The sequence below is a fragment of the Phocoena phocoena genome, chromosome 16 (assembly GCF_963924675.1).
Source record: "Phocoena phocoena chromosome 16, mPhoPho1.1, whole genome shotgun sequence".
Taxonomy (NCBI): Eukaryota; Metazoa; Chordata; class Mammalia; order Artiodactyla; family Phocoenidae; genus Phocoena; species Phocoena phocoena.
Window position 1 is genome coordinate 53,696,863 of NC_089234.1, and position 23,016 is coordinate 53,719,878.

Sequence of the window (23,016 nt, forward strand, 5' to 3'; positions counted from 1 at the left end):
CGTTCACAGTATGGGAGTCCCAGAAGGAGAAGAGAGTGAAAGGGGTAGAAAATGTATTTGATGAAATTATGGCTGAAAATTTCCCAAAGCTGAAGAAGGAAACAGATTTCCAGGTACAGATAGCACAGAGGGTCTCAAACAAGATGGACCCAAACAGACCCACACCAAGGTATATCAAGATAATTAAAATGGCGAAAGTTAAAGAGAATTTTAAGGGCAGCAAGAGAAAAAAAAAAAAAGATTCACATACAAGGGAACCCTCATCAGCCAATTTTTCTGCAGAAACTTCACAGGCCAGAAGGGAGCTCTTACAACTCAATGTAAAAAAAACCCAAACAACCCAATAAAAAAAATGGACAAGACCTGAGCAGACATTTTCCCAAAGAACACATACAGGTGGCCAACATTCACATGAAAAGATGCTCAACATCACTAAGCATCAGGAGATGAAAATCACAACCACAATGAGGTATCACCTTGAACCTGTCATAATGGCTATGATCAAAAAGAGAATAAATAAGGAGTTCCTTGGTAGTCCAGTGGTTAGGACTCGGTGCTTTCACTGCCATGGCCCGGGTTCAACCCCTGGTCCGGGAACTAAGATCTCACAAGCTGCGTGGCATGACTGAAAAAAAAAAAATCCACAGAGAGAGAGAATAAATAATAAATGTTGGTGAAGATGTGGAGAAAAGGGAACCCTAGTACATATACCATTTGTGGGAATGGTATATGGAAAACAGTATGGAGGTTCCTCAAAAAATTAAAAATAGAACTACCATATGATTCAGCAATTCCACTCCTGGGTACTTATTTGAAGAAAACAAAAACACGAATTCAAAAAGATATATGCATCCTAATATTCATAACTGCATTATTTACAGCAGCTAAGATAAGGGGCAAACTAAGTGTCCATCAACAGAGGAATGGAAAAGAAGATGTGGTACGTATTGACGATGGAATATTATTCAGCCGTAAAAAAGAATGGAGTTTTGCCATTTGCAACAACATGAATGGACCTGGAGAGTATTATGCTTAGTGAAATAAATCAAACAGAGAAAGACAAATACTGTATGTTGTCACTGATATTTGAAATCTAAAAAGCAAAACGAATGAATATAACAAAAAGGAAACAGACTTACAGATACAGAGAATAAACTAGCGGTTACCATAATAGGGAGAGAAGCGGGGAGTGGCAAGATAGGGGCAGGATTAAGAGGTAAAGCACTATCTTTAATATAAATTGGTGACAAGGGAATATTGTACAGCACAGGGAATACAGCCAATATTTTATAATAACTTTAAATGGAGTATAGTCTATAAAAATATTGAATCACTGTTGTATACCTGAAGATAATATAATGTTACAGATCAACTATAGTTTAATTTAAAAAACAAACAAACAGAGCTTCTAGACTTGGGTCACACATCTGATGATCCAGATGGAGCACTTCTCAGGGAGCACATGCTACCCGAGCCCTGGGCCCTTGTTTTTCTCCCCCCACTTTTTCCCTCCGTGGCTGCCAGGCGTTCCCTGCCCCTCCTCTTCCTCCACGCTGTCAAGTGAATCCACATGTGGAGTTGATGGTGGGAGGATGTTCTCTTCCACCCCTTCCTCCAGGAAGCCCAGGCGGGGCCCTGAGCTGGCTTCTCACCAAGGGGTCTTTGTCCTCCCCGTCGTCCTCCCTCGGGGGCTGGGTCTTCCCTGAACACGCTCATCCAGAACGTGCAAATGAGTTACCTCCTAGCTTCATGACCAAATCCCAAATCACCCCAAGGCCCACTATAATAGCTCACCTTTGTCCAAATGTAATTTTGAATTATCTATATTTGTTTTTAGTTTAAAGAACTCTTTTTACATAAGTTTTTTACTTTTTCTCAGATTGTATCTCAATAGTATTATAAACAAACTTCTGGATAGTATTTAGTAAGTAGTGGGTTTTTTTTTTTTTTTTTTTTTTTTTTTTTTTTTTTTTTTGCGATACGCGGGCCTCTCACTGTTGCGGCCTCTCCTGTCGCGGAGCACAGGCTCCGGACGCACAGGCTCAGCGGCCGTGGCTCACGGGCCCAGCCGCTCCGCGGCATGTGGGATCTTCCCGGACCGGGGCACGAACCTGCGTCCCCTGCATCGGCAGGCGGACTCTCAACCACTGTGCCACCAGGGAAGCCCAGTAGTGGGTTTTTAAATGATTCTCTTCATATTTTAATTTCTAGAAAATATAACGGGTTAAATTTAAGTTGATGACACAATTCACTATTTCTTAAACAACTATTCTCTGGGAGGAGTTCAACCACCAGAGACATTGGAAATATCAGAACACCTTCTCTCTGCCGATGCTTCTGTGTTGCTGGGTAATAAGAGAACAGTGGGGATGATGTCATGGTCTCTGTAGTTGATTAAAGAATGGCTGGGCTGTGCTGATTGTGTGGGGAGCAGGTGTGTGGAATGAGGGGCCCAGGGGGCTCCTGGTGTTCTGGGCCCAGTAGAGCTGCTGCCCTCTGGTTGTCAGGGTCCCTGGCCAGGGCTGGACTGAACTCAGTTACTCAGGGCTGCGGAAGGTGGGTACAGGCTGGGATTCTCAGCTCTGTTCCACCTCTCCAGGGCATCTGGGTCTTTTCAGCTAGAGCAAAGAGCCTGCTCCAGTGGCACCACTGGCTGTGCAGTGCACCTGCTGAGGGCCTTGGGGGCAGCCTGTACCAAGCTCTGGGCCAGCAGCCTTGGGGCTGAAGGCTGGGGTATAAGTTGCTGAGCTCAGTCTAGCTGAGCCAGGATCAAGCATGTCCAGGGATGGATGTGGATTCTAGGCAAAGAGCAAGGCTCGAGCTTCTGGGGGATACAGTAAGCCGTCCAGGCACCTGAGGCTTGGATGAGGTCCACCTTGCCAGAGTGACAGTCCAGGAGGAGCCCATCCAGGGCCTGAGCCATGGCTGTGGGCCAAGAATGCACTGGATCTTCAGGGAAGCCATGCCTAAGATGCTGTGGGATCAGATGGAAAGACGTTTAAACCAGGCTCTAGAACCTGCAGGCTGTGCACTTCTAGTAAGTTATGGGAACCTCACTGAGACTCAGTTTCCTTCTCTGCTATAAGGGGGTAAAGATGGGCCCTGTCTTCTAGTGAGCCTGGGAGGGATATGGTAGATGTAAATGTACCTAGCAGGTGCTCAGGAATGGACACTGGTTTATATCAGCCTTCTCTGGGGCACAGCACTGAGTCAGCCTCTGTGGACAAGCAGGGATGGGATGATTAGCAAGAAGAGCCCTGACAAAGGGAGGCCCACAAGGGTGAAGACTCTGTATCAGACTAGGTCAGGAGGAAGCAGGGAATAATCCTCATGGATACAACCAGGGGAGTCAGGGGAGTCAGAGGATTAAAGTCAGGGCCTATCACAGCACCTGATACAAAGTAGCCCCCCGTGAAGGTGGAATCAATGAACATGGAGGGTGATGTGTGATGTTTGTCTGCACATCCTCTCCTTTGACTGAAGTTTTTCATACAGCCACCGGAGGGCAGAGCTGACCCATACATTCCTCGTGGGATCGAGGCCAGCCTCCCTCTTTTGAGTTCTATTGGGGATGATAAGCCTCAGAACTCAGGGACCACCATTCCTCTCTGTAGGTACGGAAGCCATTCACAGCCCCTGAGAGGTCAGAACCCTTTCCTCAACATTCCATCTCTCTGGAACAAAAAAGTCCAGTTGAGGCAAATGTTCCTGTGTCAGTCTGATCAGATTTCTCAGGGCTTTGGTGTGCCTGTGCCCCCTCTCATCCCAGAGAGTACCCCCTTCTTTCTCCTTTGTTAGGGGTGTACTGTTCTTGGGGTGGGGAAGGATTATGCACATGAGAGATTGACCCTCAGGTTCTTCAGGAAACCAGGGGGGACACAGATGCCATCCAACATTTGTGTCTGCTCTCAAGTGGAACTTAGAAGGGAATGGGAATTCCCGATCAAGGACACTGAAGCCCCGGGCCCAGGCGCCATCCCCCACCCTGCAGCGAGCCAGGCCTCAGGGGCACAGCTGGGAACCGCGGGCTTCCTGAGTGAGGATTCTCCCCAGGGTCATAAGAGTGTGAGGCACAGGCAGCAGCATTTGTGGCACTGTGTCCTACCACTCCCTGGCCTTTTGTGACATGTACCAGCCTGGGTCTCCTTCCCGCCGTGGGCCCCTCTATTCCTCTCATGTGTCTCTCCCAATCTGGCTAACTCTCCTTGGTTCTCTGGGGTGGACCTCAAGCTGTGTGCAATGGCTCTCTGCTGGTCTCTCGGTTCCCTCTGCATTCGCAGGGTGTGCTTGCGTCCTGTGGGTCTCTGTGATTAGTCACCTGCTCCCTTCCCTGGTTCATGTTTATCCGAGACACTCATCCTCAGGTTACCCTTCCGCACTTCACAGGCAGAGGCTCTTTCTCCTCCAGCTTCAGTATCCCTGTTGCTCCTCGGACCAGGCTGGATGCTGGGTCAGGATCTCATGCAGATTCCGTGTTTGTCCTACGGATGTCTGCAGGGCTGTGTACAGACAAGCCATGGCAGTGGGCACAGCCCCAGGACAGTACCGCTGGGTTGCCGGGACAAGGCTTTGTGGTGGAAGCAGATGTGGCTGGTGGCCAGTGGCCCTGCAGTGGTCACCTGCCATAGTTGCACTCCTGAAGGCCCTGCCTCTCTGAATGTCCCTGCAGGCCTGGCTCCTGACCTGGGGCAGTGTGGGGTCCATGGCCCAGCATGTGCCCTCTGGTCTTGAGTTGGGGCACAGCCGTGTAGCTTAGGAGAGTCCCAGCTCTGGCACATGGTGGGGCTGTGCTCGCTTTGCAGAGGGCTGAGTTCCTCTGGCTCGGGTCATATATGAAGCACAAATTCAGTTTTTTATATTTATACTCACAGTCATAATTTTTATATTAACACCATCTCCCAGTAAACCAAGATGTGTTTGGTTGAAGCTGTTTTAAATACATGTTGACTGGAAGCTGGAGTCAGTTTCTCCTGGGTCAGTGAGTAACAACTCCAGCACCCACCCAACAGATCCTCTGCTACAAGGGGCCTGGAAAGCAGCAACCACACACCAGGGGGTAGTTTCGGAAGAAGACCCTAGAGTTAGGAGTGATGCAGATGCCAGGGAAGCCCTGCCTGCCCCCGCAGAGGGCGGGCATTGGACGGGTGCCTGAGGAGCTGGTCCCTTCACCTCTACAGATGTGGGACACTCCAGCAAGGATCAGATTTTCCCCACACCAGTCACCCTGCCAGGAGCTCTACCTGAGCTGTCGTCTTTTATCATCTCTTCAGCCCAATGAGGTGGAGCAGCCTGTGGTCTGGCTGCCCTTCAGGATGCCCCGAGGGAGCAGGGTGGGCGGTGCTGAGACCTCCTTCTCGGCCCCATTCTTGAGCCACTTTTAAGCTGAAAGCTCCGGAGAATGCCCTCTCTTCTTGAACATTCAGGTCTTTTAGAAAATGAAACCCAGACCATAGCCAGTCTTAGGCCCACAACTTGGCCTGAGGGGACATCGCTCCGACATCCCAGATCACTGGGACAAGCGTTGCAGGCCTAAATGCCGAGAGGCTTTGGTCCCTTCTGAAATGTTTTCAAAAGTCTAGAATGAATGTATTGAGGTATTGTTGCTGTAATCTGAGGTTAATTAAATATAGGAGGACTCACAGAAGGGCACTGCACACGAGAGAGTAGAACACATCCAGGCTGTAGGACCAGGAAGAAGGAGCCTCTTTAGAGAGCTCTGTGGACACTCCCACAGCGGACGCCACGGTGTTCCGGGGCCTGGCTCCTGGGTGAGCCAGGAGGGGGCCAAGGCTGTCACGGGGGGGGTCACGTGGGTGTCAGGATGTGGGCTCAGGTGTCCTCTGAGGACAGTGGAGGCCCCGGATGAACGTAGTGAATGTGGGGGAGGAATGGGGAGATCCATGATGGGAAAAGTCCCTTCAGTTCCAGCGAAAACACGAGGCTGGGATCAGACCAGAAGCTTGTTGTTCCGTGAAGCAGGGCGAAAAGAATCCCATGTTGTCCTAAGCCTGGAATTCCTCCCAGGGGAACAGCTGTGACTGCGTAGAGCACATGCTAATGTACCTGTTTGATTCTGAAGACCAGAGCCTCCTTGATCCTGTGGTGCACTGGAGTTAAAGTGTTGTCCATGAAGAAGCTTGCAGGCCATTGAAAGTTCTCTCCTGTCACAGTGTAGGTGGCAGACGGTTTCTCTAGCTCCCTCAGGCTGGGATCCAGGTGCAGCCCACCCTGCATCTTTCCTGGGGAGAACCCCAGCCTGCTTGCTGCTAACCCCTCCCTGCCCCTGCAGTCTGCCTGTCCTGTCCCGTCCCACCGGCTGCTCTCAGCTTTGTCTCCACCAGGCAGCCTCATGTAAACAACCACCAGGGCCTGAGCCCTGGCTGGTGTCTCCTCTCTGGGCTTTGCACATGTGGTTTGCAAGGCATCTGGGGCCCACTGCCCCAGGGAAAGGGACACTTAGACTCTGTGAGAAGCCTGTGCACTTGGTCAACATCCCTGCTTTGATGGACACTCATCCCCAGGAAGGCTGGTTGGGAGCTGCAGCCACACTTGGTCCCTTCCTTTGCTGTGTCCTACTGTGTCTTACCTTGCTGTCCTCCCTCCCAATGTAGCCATGGAAACTCCTGGGGAGAGTCATTCTAGTCGGGGTGGAGGCAGGGATAAAGCAAATCCTGGGCTTTCTCACCGCCCCCCCCCACCCCGCCCCCGGCTCCTGGATGTTCCCTGCTGCTTCAGGAGAGCTGGGGTTTGTTTTAAATACCAGCCCCATTTGTAACCCATACACTCCACACTTCAGCCCCTGCTCAATAGCCACACAGAGGTCAGGAAGACTTTTCATCTGTATCTGAGCCAAAAATCAGCAACTTTGACAATGTGGGCCCAGACTAAACCCATAAGATGACAGCAAGCCAAAGGAGGTCTCTCCTGCCTCACCCAGAGCCTCTGCTTGATGGTACCTGCAGGTAGGTTTGCCAGATAAAATATAAGATGCCCAACGACACCTGAACTTCAGATAAACAATGAATAATTTTTTAGTATAAGTACGTCCCAAATGTTGCATACTTACAGTAAAAAATTATCTGTTCCCTTGTGCACTGTTGGTGGGATTATAAACTGGTAAATGGGTCTAGCCACTATGGGTAACAGTATGGAGGTCCCTCAAAAATTTAAAAACAGAACTACTGTATGATCCAGCCGTCCCAGTTTTGGGTATATATCCAAAGGAAATGAAAACAGGTTTTCAAGGAGATATCTTCACTCCCATGTTTATTGCAGCATTATTCACAAGGATGGAAACAACCTAAGTGTCCATCGATACATGAATGGATAAAGAAGATGTGGTGTATACATAGTGGTATATACATACAGCGGAATAGTATTCACCCATGAAAAAAGGAAATCCTGTCATTTGCAGCAACGTGGATAGTCCTTGAGGACATTATGCTAAGTGAGATAAGTCAGACAGAGAAAGGCAAATATTGTATGACATCCACCCTTTTCTGTGTGTGGCAGAAAAGGCGGTCAGAACACTCCAGACAAGAGAAGAATCGTGCTCAGAGGAAGAGCGACGTGGAAAGCACCGCTCAGTTCCGCGAACTTGGAGCATCCTCTTAGAAGCTGGAGAAGGAGAGTGGTGGAACACAGGATGAAGAAGGAGGTACGGCCAGGTAAATAAATAAGTAGTCATTTTATTAGAATTTCTATGACATACTTTAATATATTGGCATTAATCCACGTGAGTGACTTAAGTTAAACGGGTGACTTAAAAGATTAAATAAAATACCCCGTGATACTCTTTCATGTTTTTAAATAAAAATAATATCTCCCACTCTCCCTGAGGATCCCAAGATTTTTCAGACCACTCACAGGTAAGCGTGGCGACTTCTTCCTGTCTCCGTTCCCCATCGTTACCATCCCTACGTTAGAGATTCCCTCCTCATCAAGTGGCTTGAAGAGGGAATCTTATCAATTAAGGCTTCACGTGTCATTCCACTACTTAAAGAAATCACCACTGCAGGTCATCAGACATCACCAAGGCCGAGACAGAAACTGCTGTCCCCCTGTGACCTTCCAGCCCCCGCCCTGCTTCCCCACCTCTGAGCCTGCCGGGGCGGAGGGATGGGGAACCCGCCAAAGGTTCACCTGTACCTGTGAACCATGCTCCATCAACTCAGCTGCAGGCCCCAGAAGCAAGAGCTGGGGGCTCAGTGGGGAGCCACGCCCCATGACAGACAGCTTGTTCCAGCTCACCCTGACCACCCTTTGGCTTCAGACGTGACCTCTGCACACTCTGGAGCCCTATGGACACTTCCAAGAGCCAAAGAGGCTCTGGAGCTGGAATGGCCCCAGGAGGAAGCCCTGTATGTCACTGACCTGCCTCTTTGCTCCCCTGGGAAAAGAGTCCAGCCCTGGTATGTTCTCTCCAGCTGGTGGGCTTTTGGGGGATCGTGATTCTGGGGCTGCGAACGTGTCACTAGCCAGGACCGGGAGGCCAAGGCCCAGGAGGGAGAGGGCTCCCTTTGCCACGTGCCTCCATCGGTTCCCGTATAAGTGCTCTCATTCTTCACTGCTTTGGGGAAACTGGGTGGAGGGAGAGTGGGTGGCCTCCGGTCCATGGGAATTTTCCCTTCTTACCGATCTGGAGTTTCTCTTTAGTGGGTTTCCCAAGTGGCCCTCCAGCTTGAGTGCCCTGTGGGGAAATGTACTGGGTAAACAAGATGGCAGCTTCCTGCCTGGCTGTCCTGGAGTAGAGGCCCTTGTGGCAGGCCCCTCTCTGGGGTGGAGAGGAAGCCCGGTAGCCTACATCAGTATAAATGTTGCCGTCCACCTCGCCACCTGGAGGCAGATCTGGAGGCAGAGAGCCACATAGGCTCTGTTCGTGTGGGTGAGTTTAGCCCCATCCCCTGGGTCTTTCCCAGGGTTGCAGCAGCATGAAGCAGCCCAGCAGCCACAGGCTTCACTATGGGTCAGGCAGGGAAGGAGGGGCCCTCGCTGGGTACCACTGGGACTTGTTCCACAGAACCCTAACTACGCGTACAGGAAGATGGGCTTGCGAATATCCTCATACTTCACCGTGCGCCTGGGCCGGGCCCGTTGGCCCCAGGGATGCAGCAGGGCCTGCAGGGTGGAGGCAGGGGGAGAAACAGCCTGCCAAAGAGAAAGCATCCCGAGAAAGCAGGGAGGAGGGGACTCCCTATCACTGAGCACCGTGGGGTGGCCAAGACCTGGGCCCTGGTCATCTCTCCTCATCCTCAGGATCACGATCCCTTAGAACTCAAAAGGAGGGTAGCTGAGAGCATGAGGGACAGAGGGAGCTAGTGGATGTTGACCACATCCTTCCTCCCAACAGCCTGGGAGGGACAGGCCAGGATGGCCTCCAGGACAGAAGCTTCAGCTGAAGCCAAGAGAGGTGAAGTGAGTTCCCCAGGGTCACACAGCGAGGAACAGAGACTCCATTAGAACCCAGGTCCTCTGACTCTCCAGAGCTCTTTACAACTCCTCACCCGCCCAGGTACCACTCCACCTCCAGCCAGAGGGATGGGGCATGAGACCATGTTAGGTATCAGATGATGCTGGGAGTTTCCAAGGATAGTATGGGTCTTTCCAGAGCTCCTGTCTGTACCTGCCCTGGCCCTCAGGCTCCATCATGTGCCTGAATCTTGACAAAGCACAGCAAGGGGAGACCTTGGCAAATGCTTCGGGTGGGCCACAGCCTTTCCCTCCTACAGAAGGAGCCGCTGGAGCAGGCACCATGCTGCTGTGCTCTTTGACCCTCACCCTCATCTGGATGGTGGCTTCTGGCCTTGAGCGCGACATGAAGGAAGTTTGTCTTGGAAGCCCTGGCGTCCCTGGTACTCCTGGATCCCATGGCCTGCCAGGAAGAGATGGGAGAGATGGCATCAAAGGAGACCCTGGACCTCCAGGTACTGAGTGGGAGCTGAGGGACAGTGACCTGTTTTCAGGGGGACTTGCTGTCCAGGGTTCTGGGCTGGGTTCAAGGGTCAGCTGGATGGTGGGAGTTTCCGGGGACCCTTAGACTGGAGCAGCCCTGGAGGGTCTACACTCAAGGTGCCCGTGGAGTGACAGGTGAGTCAGCCTGGCTGATAATGGAGGTCCAGTCCCATCAGCCCCAACCCACTGTGGATGATAGATAGCATACATCCTTGTCCCCCTCTCTCTGCAGGCCCCATGGGCCTCCCTGGAGGAATGCCAGGCTTCCCTGGGCGTGATGGGCTGACTGGAGCCCCTGGCCTCACTGGAGAGCGTGGAGAAAAGGGAGAGCCTGGTGAGAGGGGTCCTCCAGGTGAGCAGGATGTGGCCAGTGGACAGAAGCAACTGGACACCGTGCCCATGTGGTCAGTTACTTGAGGGATGAAGGGGAGCAGACAAAACCACGGAAGTCCCCAAAGGGTATATGTTTCAACCTAGATAAGAGAATATGAGGTTGAGAAATCAGAGGGGTCTGGGTCGTGGGCCACAGCGCAGGGACTGGTGGGTATTGGAAGTGTTCCACGCATCACAACAGCTGATGGGGAGACATAGGGCGTCAGGTGTGGGAAATGGGACAGCACTGCGAGGAGGGGAGGCACTTCCTAGTGCTGAGGCATAGGGGAATTCTGAGGGCGCAGGGGGTTATGTGGACCAAGGACCAGACAGATGATATCACTGGGAACCCCGCATGTCCAGGGCAACTCTGGAGCTCTGAGCAGTAATCAAGGTCCATCAGGAGAGTCAGAGAGAACCACATTTGCTCTCGTGGTTGGAAGGTGGGGAAGGGAGCTCTGCCCAGAAACTAGAAAACCCTACAGAAGTGGACAGACAGAGCCATGAAAGGATGTGGCAGGAAAGAAGAGTAGAGAGGGGGCTGAGCAAGTGCGAGGCTGCATTAAAGGACAAGTGTGTAGGGAGTAGGAAACACACTCCAACCTCAGGGACCCTTATGACCTGGGGCCTGGGCAGCGGCTCTAGACAAGTGAAGGGCAGAATGGCAGGCTTGCAGCTGGGCTCGCACCTGCTTGGCACAAGTGAGGGTTTTTGTTGGCCTGCCCCTCTTCTTGTTGGGGATCTCTCTACAGGGCTTCCAGCTCATCTAGACGAGGAGCTCCAGAGCACACTCCTTGAGATCAGCCATCAAATCCTGAAGATGATGCGCGGTAAGGGGATCCCTTGGGGCCTTAGAGGGTAGGGGGTTCCCATAAGTTCTCCTCGTCCTCAGCATCAGACTCCAGAATCTAGAGACTTGACCAACAAGTGTGGACGTGGAGGTCCTTGTTCAGATGTCCTTGAACGGCTCAGAGGAGACCGAGGTAGATATGGATTATCTCCCTATGTCCTGGGGAAGCAATGTTCCTGGCTCTACTGCTTTCTATTGAATCCCAGGAATTTGCACAGTTTCAGGCACATAATAGACGGTCAATAAGTAATTGTTAAATGGGTGAATGGATAATTAAATGATGGGAGCATGGAGGGGAATCCAGAAAGACTAGGATTGGAAGAGGGAGGGAAGAAGGAGAGAGAGGAAGAGGTGAAGAGATTGCAAAGCGCATAAAGGCAGAGAGCATAAAGGGAAGGAAAAGGACTTGGAAACAAAGAGGCCTGTGGCCTGACCCGGATTCCTCTGCTGTCAGTCCTCAGTCTGCAGGGGTCCATGCTGGCAGTGGGAGAGAAGGTCTTCTCCACCAATGGGCGGTCGGTCAATTTTGATGCCATTAGAGAGTTGTGTGCCAGAGTAGGTGGACGCATTGCTGCCCCGAGGAGTCTAGAGGAGAATGAGGCCATTGCAAGCATCGTGAAGAAGCACAATACTTATGCTTACCTGGGCCTGGCTGAGGGTCCCACTGCTGGAGACTTCCACTACCTGGATGGAAGCCCTGTGAATTACACCAACTGGTACCCAGGGGAGCCCGGGGGGCGGGGCAAAGAGAAGTGTGTGGAGATGTACACAGATGGCCGGTGGAATGACAGGAACTGCCTGCAGTCCCGACTGGCCATCTGTGAGTTTTGAGCAGGCACCAAGGCCACAGGATGGAGAGGGTCCTGCCTTGCCTTTCAGCCCACGTCCTGGGGAATCCACCTGGTCTATGAGGTGCTGTAACACCTTTGTAGCTATAAGAGTTGGAGGTATCTTAGCCACGGCACTCCCCGGTGGGCCCTGACTCCTCCCCCTTGATTACTAATCAGTCTGACTCCCCCCACCCCGAGCCCCTTCTCAGCTTTGCACTCTAGACAGCCACTCTAACTTTGCCCTTTGGCAAGAGAGGGAGGCTTCTTTCTTCCTCTTCTTGTCCAACTCCTTCATTTATAGATGGCAACAGTGAAGTCCTGGGATGGAGGTTCCCTCCAAAAGCACACACAGGGTGCCTGCTTCCTGGCCCCTCTACTCTTTCTTTGCAGCCCACTGCCTGCCCAGCCTTATCAAGATTTAGCAGTGCTGCGCAAGCATAATGATAGATGGGTGGACTTCTGGGAAATTCCAAATGTGTGGAGCTAAGGATACATTCGGGATTATCTGGCAGCCTGAGGTCTGTGGGGCATATCTGCTCAGGCTCTCCATGAGGTCAGAGGGCCGGGTGGTGCCCCAGCATGGTGGAGGCCAACCCACCCCTAGTGATTGGCATGTATTATCCACTCCCTTGACTCTTGGGGTACCAACTCAACTCCCTGACCTAAAAGCAGCCAGCCTATGCCTCTAGGGAAGATCTCACCCCCACCTCAGACATTACCCAAGTAACTTCCTGCTGAGGAACACATCCCCACCACTTCAGACCTCAGTGAGGTGTTTATTGAGCATATACTATATACCAAGCACCTTGACAAGCACTTCTAAGACATCTTATAAACTATGATTTAATCTTCACACAGTGCCATGGAATGAGCATTATTTTCCCCATTTTTTGTACAAGAACACTGAAACTTAAAGAAGTTAAATGTTTTGAGTTTTGTTACACGGAGCAAGTGACAGAGGCTGTTTTCAAACCCATCTACCTGAACCTGAAGCTTATGCTCATCACCACCCCATCCTCTCACTGAACAGAGATGATTCAAGTGTAATAAATCATGAATATGTTAACATGAGTTTCCATTGCTTTGGTTTCAAGAAATATTTCTGTGATTTTAGAAATCAAGTTAACTCTGGCTCTGGGGCCCCACTTATCTGAAAAGTGGAAAGTTCAGTCTCAGGTTAAGCTTTCTTTGTTGGGTGGAAGGGGCAACCTGCTCCCATCCTCAGGCTGTATGGGCAGATGGGGAGTTACAGAAACGTCTGGAGGAAAAGGTGAGCGTTAGTGTTGATGGCTGGCATCAAGATAGCTCCTGATCTAAGTCTACATGTTCCATTTGAGGGTGGTGATATCATGCCTTCCGTTCCCCACTCGGCCCCCTGGATGTTTGCCATAGCCCAACAGTGGTGGCATTCAGGGCTCTGTGAGCCACCTCAGTCTCAGGACTGCATGGAAAGGGACCATGGCCCCCATGTCCCAAGGCTGTGTGGGAACTGGATCATGTCTCTACTTGCTTGAGGAGGTGACCATATATATGTCCCATCTCCAGAAAGGTCCCCACTTCTCCCACCTTCACATAATGCCCTCCCTCACTGCATATGCTTCTTTTTCGGGACAAGAGGAAGTTCTGGTTCACAATCCACAAAACCAGATGGGAATGAGCAGAAATATTTCTCATTCTTTCATGAATGTCAATTTTTAATCTGGTCACCCTACCACATGAGCTTAGGGCCCAGCACACAAATTATTGAGCCTTCCCCCAAATTCAAAAAAGTACGGAGAAACATATTTCCCGTATTTTACAGAGGAACAGTCTAAGTCTCTGAAAATCGTTGTCTTCTCATTTCTTGTTAGGTTTATTTTTACTCCCTTCATGGTGTTATTTGCAATTGTTATTATATTATTTTTATCACATTTTAAATTAATTATTGCTGGTTTATAAGAAAACTACTGATTTTTTTTTGGTTGATTGTATATCCAACCATTTTGGATTCTCACTTTCCCCCTAATATTTCTAATAATTGATTCTCACATTTTATAAATATATGCTTATATTTACAAATGACAGAAATTTTGCCTGTTCCTCATGATATTTATATTTCTTATATATCATTCTTACCTTTTTATAGGGACCAGGAGACCCTCTATATTGTTGAAGACACTCAGTGATAAATGTTATCTTTAGGGGCGCATTGAATGTATAATGAGAACATTTCCAGTGTTTCAGCATGGAGTTGCTTGTTTTAGGTTTCTGATGCCTTTTATCAAGGCAAAGTTCCCTCTTTTTCATAGTTTGCTGAGATTCATTTTCATCATGAATATGTACTGAGCTTTATCGGATGATTTCTTTGGCGTTTCCTTTAAGCTGTTAACATCAAAAGGGTGTCAAGTGTGAGTTGAGTCATTTCTTGTTCCTGGGTACTGGCATCTAGAGCCCACAGGTGAGAGTAAAAGGGTCATCTTTTAATGAGTCCAGGGGGTTCCAGGGACCCCACCATGGAACCTGCAAGGTGAGGGCCATTCAACGTGAGTGGCTTAGTAATTTGCATTCTGTTGGTCAGTATAAGGAAGACTAAGGAGGCGAAAGCAAGCTGACCTTCCATGGGTGACATCTGTACTCTCACAATGGAATTTATCCCTTCCTCTCCTCTCCCTGTGGCATGGGGGAGGGGACCGTCCTATCCTCCTCCTAATCTTTGCAAATAGGGATGCCCGAATTACTTTGCCTTCCTTCCCTCATTAAGTCACCTAAGGCAGGAATCTCCTGTTCTAAAATTGCTGAAGAGCTGAACCAGCAGAGGGCCTGATCTTGCTGAGGCATGGGGAGATGAAGAAGGGGGAGAATAGAACTGTTAGCAGGTGTGTTCTGGGGCAATGTGGATTTCCACCACTTGGATGGAATTTCCCAGGGGCTGCCAATGTTGATGTCATGGAAGCTAGCCAGAGTTTAAGCCCTACTCATGAGCAGATTGCTTCTTGGAACACAGGGACTTGAAGAGCAAGAGACTATGAAGTGAAATGTTCACTGATGTCATGTTGAGGGTAGGGAGCAGGCAGCTGGAGGCTTTTACAGAGCCCCTTATCTGAAGGACCAGCTCCTGGGAGGAGCTGTCATTTACAATCAGTCATACAGAGGGACCCAACAACCAGTTAGGATGGGCTGAGAAGCAGCAGTGTTCCCACTGATATATGGTGCCTCCTGTGAGCAGGTATTGCCACCCTGGGCACCATCACTCTCTCTACCAACCACACGTGCAAAAAAAAAAATAAGAGAGGAGGCACTGTCCACCCTTCACTTCAAGAAGCCACCACTCTATGGCCAGGGTGGTGATGAATCAGAGATAAAACAGATTTTAGTGACAAAACTAAGGGACAGTAATCATTTGGACTATATTTTCACTCAACCCTAGAAAGTTTGTATGCCAAGGGAAGAATAGGTATGAAGAATTTTGAGAGCATGTATTAGTTTCGAGAAAAGGGTGAGCTTCAAGCCTCAAGATTGTACATATCTGCATTAAGATTCTTAAACTTGTTATATATTAAATTAGTGAGTTAACTGGACTATGTTTTGATGTTGAACCATCTTTGCATTCCTGGGATACCCTACTTGGTCTAATGGCTGATACTCTCATCACACTTACCACGTGCCAGGTATTATACTTCCGTTAACTCATATAATCCTCATTAACCCTATTATGTAGACGTTATTATTACGCCCAATTTACAGATGAGAATATTGAGGCACGTAGCGATTAAAGTGATTTTCCAAAGATCATGCAGCCAGTTCATGGCAGAAGTGGGCTATGAATACAGGAAGTCAGATTCCAGGGACTGTGCTATTAACCATGGATGCATGGCTGGACTTTAATAGCTCTTTTTTTACTTCAAGCTTTCAGGGGAGTTCCTGTTCGCTCCACATCATTTCATTATTCTGATATTAGTGGCTACTGGGGACATATTCTTCCCACATTTAAAGCTGCTGCTCCCTTAGTGTCCGCTCACGGTCACATGGCCAAGCCAAATATCAAAGGGGTTGGGGTGTTTACTCCACATACTCCAGTGGGAGGCATTGCAAAGTACCACGGCAAAGGGCATGGATATATATTTCTACGAAAAGAAAATGTGGAAATCAGGAGAGTAATTCAAACCACCAGGGTTATGTTTGCCAAATTTGTTTATTTTTGCAAAGAACGAGCGTTTCTGAAATTTTATTAATAGCTCTATAGTTATTTCCTTATTCTAGTTTGAGTTTCACTGTTTAATTTTTATTTATTCCTTATTTATTTATTATTCCTTCTTTATTCCTTATTTATACTGTCTTTTTTAAAATTAAATTTATTTATTTATTTTTGGCTGTGCTTGGTCTTCGTTGCTTTGAGTGGGCTTTCTCTAGTTGCGGCGAGTGGGGGCTACTCTTCCTTGTGGTGCGCAGGTTTCTCATTGTCGTGGCTTCTCTTGTTGCGGAGCACAGGCTCTAGGCACGCGGGATTCAGTAGCTGTGGTGCGCGGGCTTCTGTACTTGTGGCTCATGGGCTCTACAGCGCAGGTAGTTGTGGTGCACGGGCTTAGTTGTTCTGCTGCATGTGGGATCTTCCCGGGCCAGGGATCGAACCCCCGTCCCCTGCATTGGCAGGCAGATTCTTAACCACTGCGCCACCAGGGAAGCCCTATACTGTCTTTTTAAAACTATCAGTTTATCTGTTGTCTAGAGTTGACAGCATTCCGAGGCCTAGTTTTGAGTCTTGTGTCAGTCAGATTTCACTCTACTTATTTTTTACTGTGTTCAGTCGTTTTTATAAGGTGAATTCAAATTTACCTGATCTCCATCTGAGAAAATCCTGAGGTGCCTGGGTTAAGGGTAAGGTCCTCCATTGCTTTTACGTCCCCATGCTACACTAGATTGTGATGAGCTGGGACACTTGAAAAACAATTTTTCATCTTGGCATGAAGGGAAAACTTTAATAATAATAATAATAGCAAAATCATACTACTAAGCATAAATTCAAACCCCAGATCTATGACAGGACAGACTCAATGGATATGCATCCTCGAGGGGGGTCTTTTTCCCACCAGGGTCAAGTATTTCTTATTGTCCCTTTGCTCGCTGCGCATATCCCTCCCTCCTCCCGTTCTATCCTCTTCCCTCCTTCTAAAGCCATCTTTCCTCTAAGTCTGTAGGACGTATAGGGTCCTGGTTGTATGTAAATCTCTCAGCTTCAGATTTCCACCTTTCTGGGAGGTCTGCTCATTTTCTGTAGGGTTTGAGAGTTCTTTGTCCTCTGAGCCTATGTGCCCTTCGGAGTTGTGTCAATGGCATCAGGAAACACAGCCCCTGAGGGGGGTCTTCTTTACAATGGGCCCCTCTCAGTGCCTGGCAGCCTCCTTGGTAACAGGAACCTGGGAGGCTTGCTGAACAGGGCACAGTGACTTGAGTACACAAGGGCCGATGACTCTTGAGGGACCAAAGCACCAATCACAAGGCAGAGTCTACCCCTGCTCTACCACAGGGAAAGGCAGAGTCTACCCCTGCTCCACCACAGGGAAAAAGCAAACCTCTAGAGTTGTTTGGTGAGACTAAGTGTTTCAAAGAGTGGGTGTAAGTTTGGGGGAAGGCAGGAATCAAAAGTTATATCAGTGACTTGAAAAAGGCCACCTGATCAGGCTCTGGAGATGAGAACCAGACACTCCTGGAAACCCAGGCGTGGAGGAGCCGCAGACTGATCTGGTGCCTGCCCTGCTCAGGGTCTCTGCTTCCCTTCTTACTCTCTCAGTGGATCCTCCCCACGTGCCCAGCCCTGAGTTACACCCTGGAGACAAGGAGAGGAATCAAATGCAACTCCTGCCCTAGAAAAATATTAAAAGCACTGGGAGAGTGGGCACAGATGTTAGCTCTAGCTGGAGGCAAGTCAAGAGGGCCACTTTGAGGACACGATGCCGGAGGATTCCTTTGTTCCACAAATGTTTGAGCGTTGATTCCGTTTCCAGGCCCTCTTAGAGGTGGGGAAGCAAGATGCCTGTTTTCATGAAGTTCCTGTTCTAAAGGAGTGGGATGGTCAATAAATATGCAACCAAAGAAATAAGACAATTTTACATAGAGAAGAATTATAAGCAGATAACTAAAACAGAGAATTATAATTTTGTGATAGGATGGTTAGGGAAAGCCCTTTCTCCAGCAATAATATTTAAGATGAAATCTGAACGACAACAAGCAATTATGCAAAGATGGAGAGAAGTGTCCTAGGCTGGAAGAGCTAGTGCAAATGCCCATGTTCAGCCTTGAATTTGAGTTGTCTACAAACACTTCCTTTCCTTGTGCCTAGCGCTGCAACGCGCCCAGACAGGGCAGCTGACGAATGTTCTGAGTGACAGGGGAGGAATGAGGTGACTCAGTGTTGTAGGTGTTTAACCCCTTCGCTCCTGCTCCTAGTAAATTAAATATGAATGGAAGGGGGAACTAGGCAGAACAACTGGTACACAGGTGTACGCCTGTACACGTGTGTCTGCATGAGCACGTGTTTGGTAGGACGTCCCTTCCAGAGACAAATATTTGGAAAGAACTGTCCTCTGGGATTCTGATCTATGATCTGAGAATCTGTGATTCTAGAGGATCAGATAGCAGAGCTATAGAGACAGGTGCATGGGAGGGAGCAGTGGGAGGAGTCTGGGGTGTTGCAGTAGAGAGCTGCCCAGTGCTAAGCTGGAGACCCCACCAGCAGCCCTGGAGAACTGCCCAGGATACAGCGGTTCTAAGGATGGTTGTTCATTAATCTGGGGTTGAAGGCCAGTCCAGCACTGTCCCTGGTCACCAGACTAATTGGGGCTGACATTGCTGAGGCATCTACCAGAGGCCTAGGCAGGAGGACCAGCTTCCCTGCCATAGCCTCTGTGCTCTGAGGAGGCCCCTAGAAAGTCACTTCTGAGGACAGAAGAGGAGGCCTCGGCCCAGAGTCTGGCCACTTGGCTTGATCCTGGTGAGTTCCAGGCAGGGGCTGTGGTGGGGTTGTCAGGCCCCCTGAGGGCCTCTGTCTCTCTGACCTGGGGCCTTGTGCCCTTCCTGGATCCAGGTTACCATCTGCAAACTCAAGGTGGTCTTTTCAGCCAAACAGAAGAATGGAAGTGGGGTGTGTATGCCAGCAACATGTTTAGCTCTGGCTTTGGCCTCTCACATAATCAGGGGAGCTTAAGAGAGAGGGAAGGTGGAGAAGATTTGATCAAGAAAATTCCCTTCCGGGACTTCCCTGGCAGTCCAGTGGTTAAGAATCCGTGCTTCCACGGCAGAGGGCACGGGTTCCATCCCTGGTCAGAGAACTGGGATCCCACATGCCACACAGTGCAGCCAAAACAAAACAACAAACAAACAAAAAACAACAAAAAAGAGAGAGAACATAAATAAATTTAAAAATTAAAAATCCTAAAAAAAAAAAAAAAGAAAGAAGGAAAGAAAGAAAATTCCATCCCAACTTCCTACTTCTCACTGAGTCCTGGAGGGAAGGAAGGGTTAAGGGAGCTGACAGGCCAGGGTGACCAAGGACAGATGCAGTAGATATGCAGCGAAGGCAGGGACGTTGGAATTAGAGGTCAGAGAGGAGCAGGGGGATAGGCCCATGGGGGCTGGGCTGTGAGGCTTCCTGGAAGGGGACCAGCTCAAGCAAAGGCTGGATGGGAATCTGACGGCTGGATGGGGGCACAGAGCCGGAGAAGCGTCTCAGAAGCATGCAGAGGATCCTGCCAGGAGGAGTATGAGCTGACCCTGCTGGGCCCAGGTGAACATGCTATAGTTTGAGTCTACCTTTAGCGTCCATAGGAAGGAGAAAAAGAGGGAAATTTAGGCTACTTAGGCCCTCAAGAAAGGGAGTTGAGAAGAGAGTGGCCAAAGGTCATGCAAGAAATGAGCTCTCTCTGCCGGGCCGTCGGGAACAGGGCTTGTGTGTCATTTGTAGACCCTGTGGGCTTTCGTGCTTAGGGCTGCCTGACCAACTAAGCCTTGGGCCCACAGGGCATGAGAGCCCCAGGGAAAGTGGGCCCCTGTGATATTACTCGTGCATCTATATTTGTTTCAGCACTGGTCTAACTCTAACACATTTTGCTTGTGCTAGTAGTAGTTTTCCTAGTAGCCTGGGAGTAACTCAGGGCCAAGAGCTGTGATATCCCCCTCTGCGTCAGCTGCCCCGAGCACAGAGTCCAACACATCAGAGATGGCAGCAAATCAAATGAGATGGAATTATTTTCTTTGACTTTCTCCGCTCTAAGGTAAGGACCATGTTCCTGTTTTTGTCACTTGCTGTCCTCCTTCTGTGTGTGGTGACAGCATCCTGCTCAGAAACGAAAGCCTGTGAGGATGCCCAGAAGACCTGTTCAGTGGTGACCTGTGGCATCCCGGTCACCAACGGCACCCCAGGCAGAGATGGGCGAGATGGACCCAAGGGAGAAAAGGGAGAACCAGGTATAGGACAGGCCGCTCTGACTTCTTAAATCTTTTACCCCAACGGGAGAGTGTTCTCTATAAGGGATCTAGCACAGAGACGTGAGGAGGCTCACCTTTCATTATGGTAGGTGACGATTCACTCAGAAAAATTCCTATAAAAGGGCGTTCTCTCCAAAATAAAGATGCTTCTCTGACTCTCCAGGATCCCTCATTGCCACCCAGGAATTGCTGATGTGTGGTTGTCCTTAGAGAAGGGGTGTCTTTTCTGCTCAGGGAGCTGGCCCTTAGGACAGGCCATCCCCTGAGACGCAGGAAGATCTTTTTTCTTTGGATCACTACTAGCTGAGTGGTGGTTTCTTGGGGTCAATCAAATATTGAGCTTTTGGAGAAAGAGAATGAGCGACAGACACTGGGTCACATTTCCTTCCTCTTCCAACAGGGCCAGGGCTCAGAGGCTTGCAGGGCCCTCCAGGGAAAATGGGGCCTCAAGGAAATATAGGGAAGCCTGGGCTTCCAGGACAAAAGGGCCACAAAGGAGATCGTGGAGACAGTTCGGGTAAGGAGCTCACCCCAGCAAGTGATGTGGGCTGAGGGGACCCAGGACCTGGGAACTCCAGGGCCAGGTGGGAGGTGCCCCGTCTCCTGCTACCCCACTGGAAGATGCTCAGCTCTGCTTCCTGACCCAGCGCCCTCATTCCTCTCAGTTCCTTGGGGCCCAAGGGGATTCCCACTGGTGCCCGGGTATAGACTTCCGAACCCTGCCTGCCTCACCCTCAGCACATCTCTGTAGGACACGTGCCCTGGCCCTTCTTCAGCTGCAGCAGTCCAGTATGTGGTTCCAGGCTGCAAGGGAGGAAACTGGTCCTCTCTGCTGTTGGATTATGTCTGTTGTCACAAGAGTGGCATGAAAAGGGTTGGCCTCATAGGACCCCTGGATCATAGGGGACATCACAGCAACTTAGTTCAGAGTAAAATAAATTCAGTAACAACAAAACCAAAAGGATGACCTCTTACTTAGATTTGTCCACTGGCCTATCAGAATAATAAACGTATTAAACAGTTTGCCTAGAATAGGAAATGAAAATATGATTAAGAAAAATTTTCAAAAAGGAGAAAAATTAGCTGGGCCTTTTCTTATAAATAATTATAATATTGCAATATTTAAGCAGTATATGAAGAAAAGGATCCAGAGCTATAGTTTATGGTATTATTATTTCCAGAGTTATAGTTTACAATAGTTACTAAGTGTATCTGAGAAGGCAGGAATACAGTTTTTTTCCCTTTTGCTTCTTTTTGTTTTCTTATTTTTCTGGAATACGAATACTTTTCAGTAAGCTAATTTTTTTTTTTTCAAAATACTCTGCTCTCCAATTGAGGGTCTTCTTCTAAATAAATATCCTCTCCCTGTTGCTTTATAGTTGCCGAGGCTAAGCTGGCTGACTTAGAGGGACAGATAAGGAACCTGAAATCACAACTGGATCACATCAAAAAGCGTAAGCTTTTTTTCTGTCCCCAATGTGTTCTTGACTCTAACTTTTTTCTCCAGAGTGCTCTAGGTTCTGGGGGGACGGTGGAAAAGAACTTACACTTATGACAACTTACTATATACTAGGTTGGAATTTTCTCATAATTTGGTTTCATTCAATCGTCTTGCCATCCCTGTTTGTGGATATTATACCCATTTTATGTACAGGTGAGAAAAAAATAGGTCCAGGAAGTATAGATAATTCATTCAACAGCATACAGTCAGGAAGCGGGAAGGAGGATGGCGTGGAGGTCTGCTGACTCTGGAATCTTTGCTCCTTCCTTAGCACCCACAGGCCTCAGACGGCGGTCCATGCCTCTTTCTCATCCTGGTGCCCATGTCTGGCAGTGGGGCTCAAGCATGTTTCCCTAGGTCCACCTGTACTGGGACAGTTTTTAACAGATGTTTGTCCTAAGGATGGGATATGCCAGGAGAGCCCCGGCTTGCTGCCAGGGACTTGCCTTCCACCTTCTTAATAGGATCTCACCAGAGGTGGTAGAGAATGGGGCTCAACCCCAGACTCCCAAGTTCCCAGAGAAGGGCTTTTTCATCTGCTGTCCCAGGCTGGGCTTGAAGCCAAGTCAACCTCACCTACGTTTTGTGATTTCAGTGCAAAGCTTCTCCTTGGGTAAAAAGTCTGGAAAGATGCTGTACGTGACCAATGGTGAAAAGATGCCTTTTTCCAAAGTGAAGGCTCTGTGTGCCGAGCTTGGGGCCACCGTGGCCACCCCCAAGAATGCTGAGGAGAACAAAGCCATCCAGGACATGGCCCCTGACATTGCTTTCCTGGGCATCACAGATGAGGTGACCGAAGGCCAGTTTATGTATGTGACAGGAGGGAGGATGGGCTACAGCAACTGGAAGAAGAATGAGCCTAACAACCATGGCTCAGGGGAGGACTGTGTCCTCCTCCTAAGAGATGGGCTCTGGAATGACATCTCCTGCTCCTCCTCCTTCTTGGCCATCTGTGAATTCCCAGCCTGAAGAGGCAGGTTCCTCCGCCCCCTCCTTGGCTCCCTGCTGAGGTCCCTGCTGCTCTGAAAGAGAATTCGGTGCCAGTTTCCCCA

General features: G+C 49.3%; 2 protein-coding genes across 3 annotated transcripts; both read left to right on the forward strand.

The window, feature by feature from the left end:
- Positions 1-9,736: 9,736 nt before the first annotated feature.
- LOC136136182 (pulmonary surfactant-associated protein A) lies at positions 9,737-12,004 on the forward strand. 2 transcript variants are annotated; one of them, XM_065894188.1, is made up of 4 exons: positions 9,737-9,923; positions 10,184-10,303; positions 11,076-11,153; positions 11,628-12,004. In XM_065894188.1, the coding sequence occupies exons 1-4, from the start codon at positions 9,752-9,754 to the stop codon at positions 12,002-12,004; spliced, it is 747 nt and encodes a 248-aa protein (XP_065750260.1). In that variant the 5' UTR covers positions 9,737-9,751. The 2 variants fall into 2 exon arrangements, with proteins under 2 accessions (XP_065750260.1, XP_065750259.1); XM_065894187.1 differs by having other exon boundaries at positions 9,752-9,836; positions 10,244-10,303.
- Positions 12,005-18,825: 6,821 nt separating this feature from the next.
- LOC136136130 (mannose-binding protein A-like) lies at positions 18,826-23,016 on the forward strand. The gene is made up of 5 exons (XM_065894091.1): positions 18,826-18,970; positions 20,250-20,442; positions 20,864-20,980; positions 21,843-21,917; positions 22,560-23,016. Exons 2-5 carry the CDS (start codon positions 20,259-20,261, stop codon positions 22,931-22,933), a joined length of 750 nt encoding a protein of 249 aa, XP_065750163.1. The 5' UTR covers positions 18,826-18,970; positions 20,250-20,258; the 3' UTR covers positions 22,934-23,016.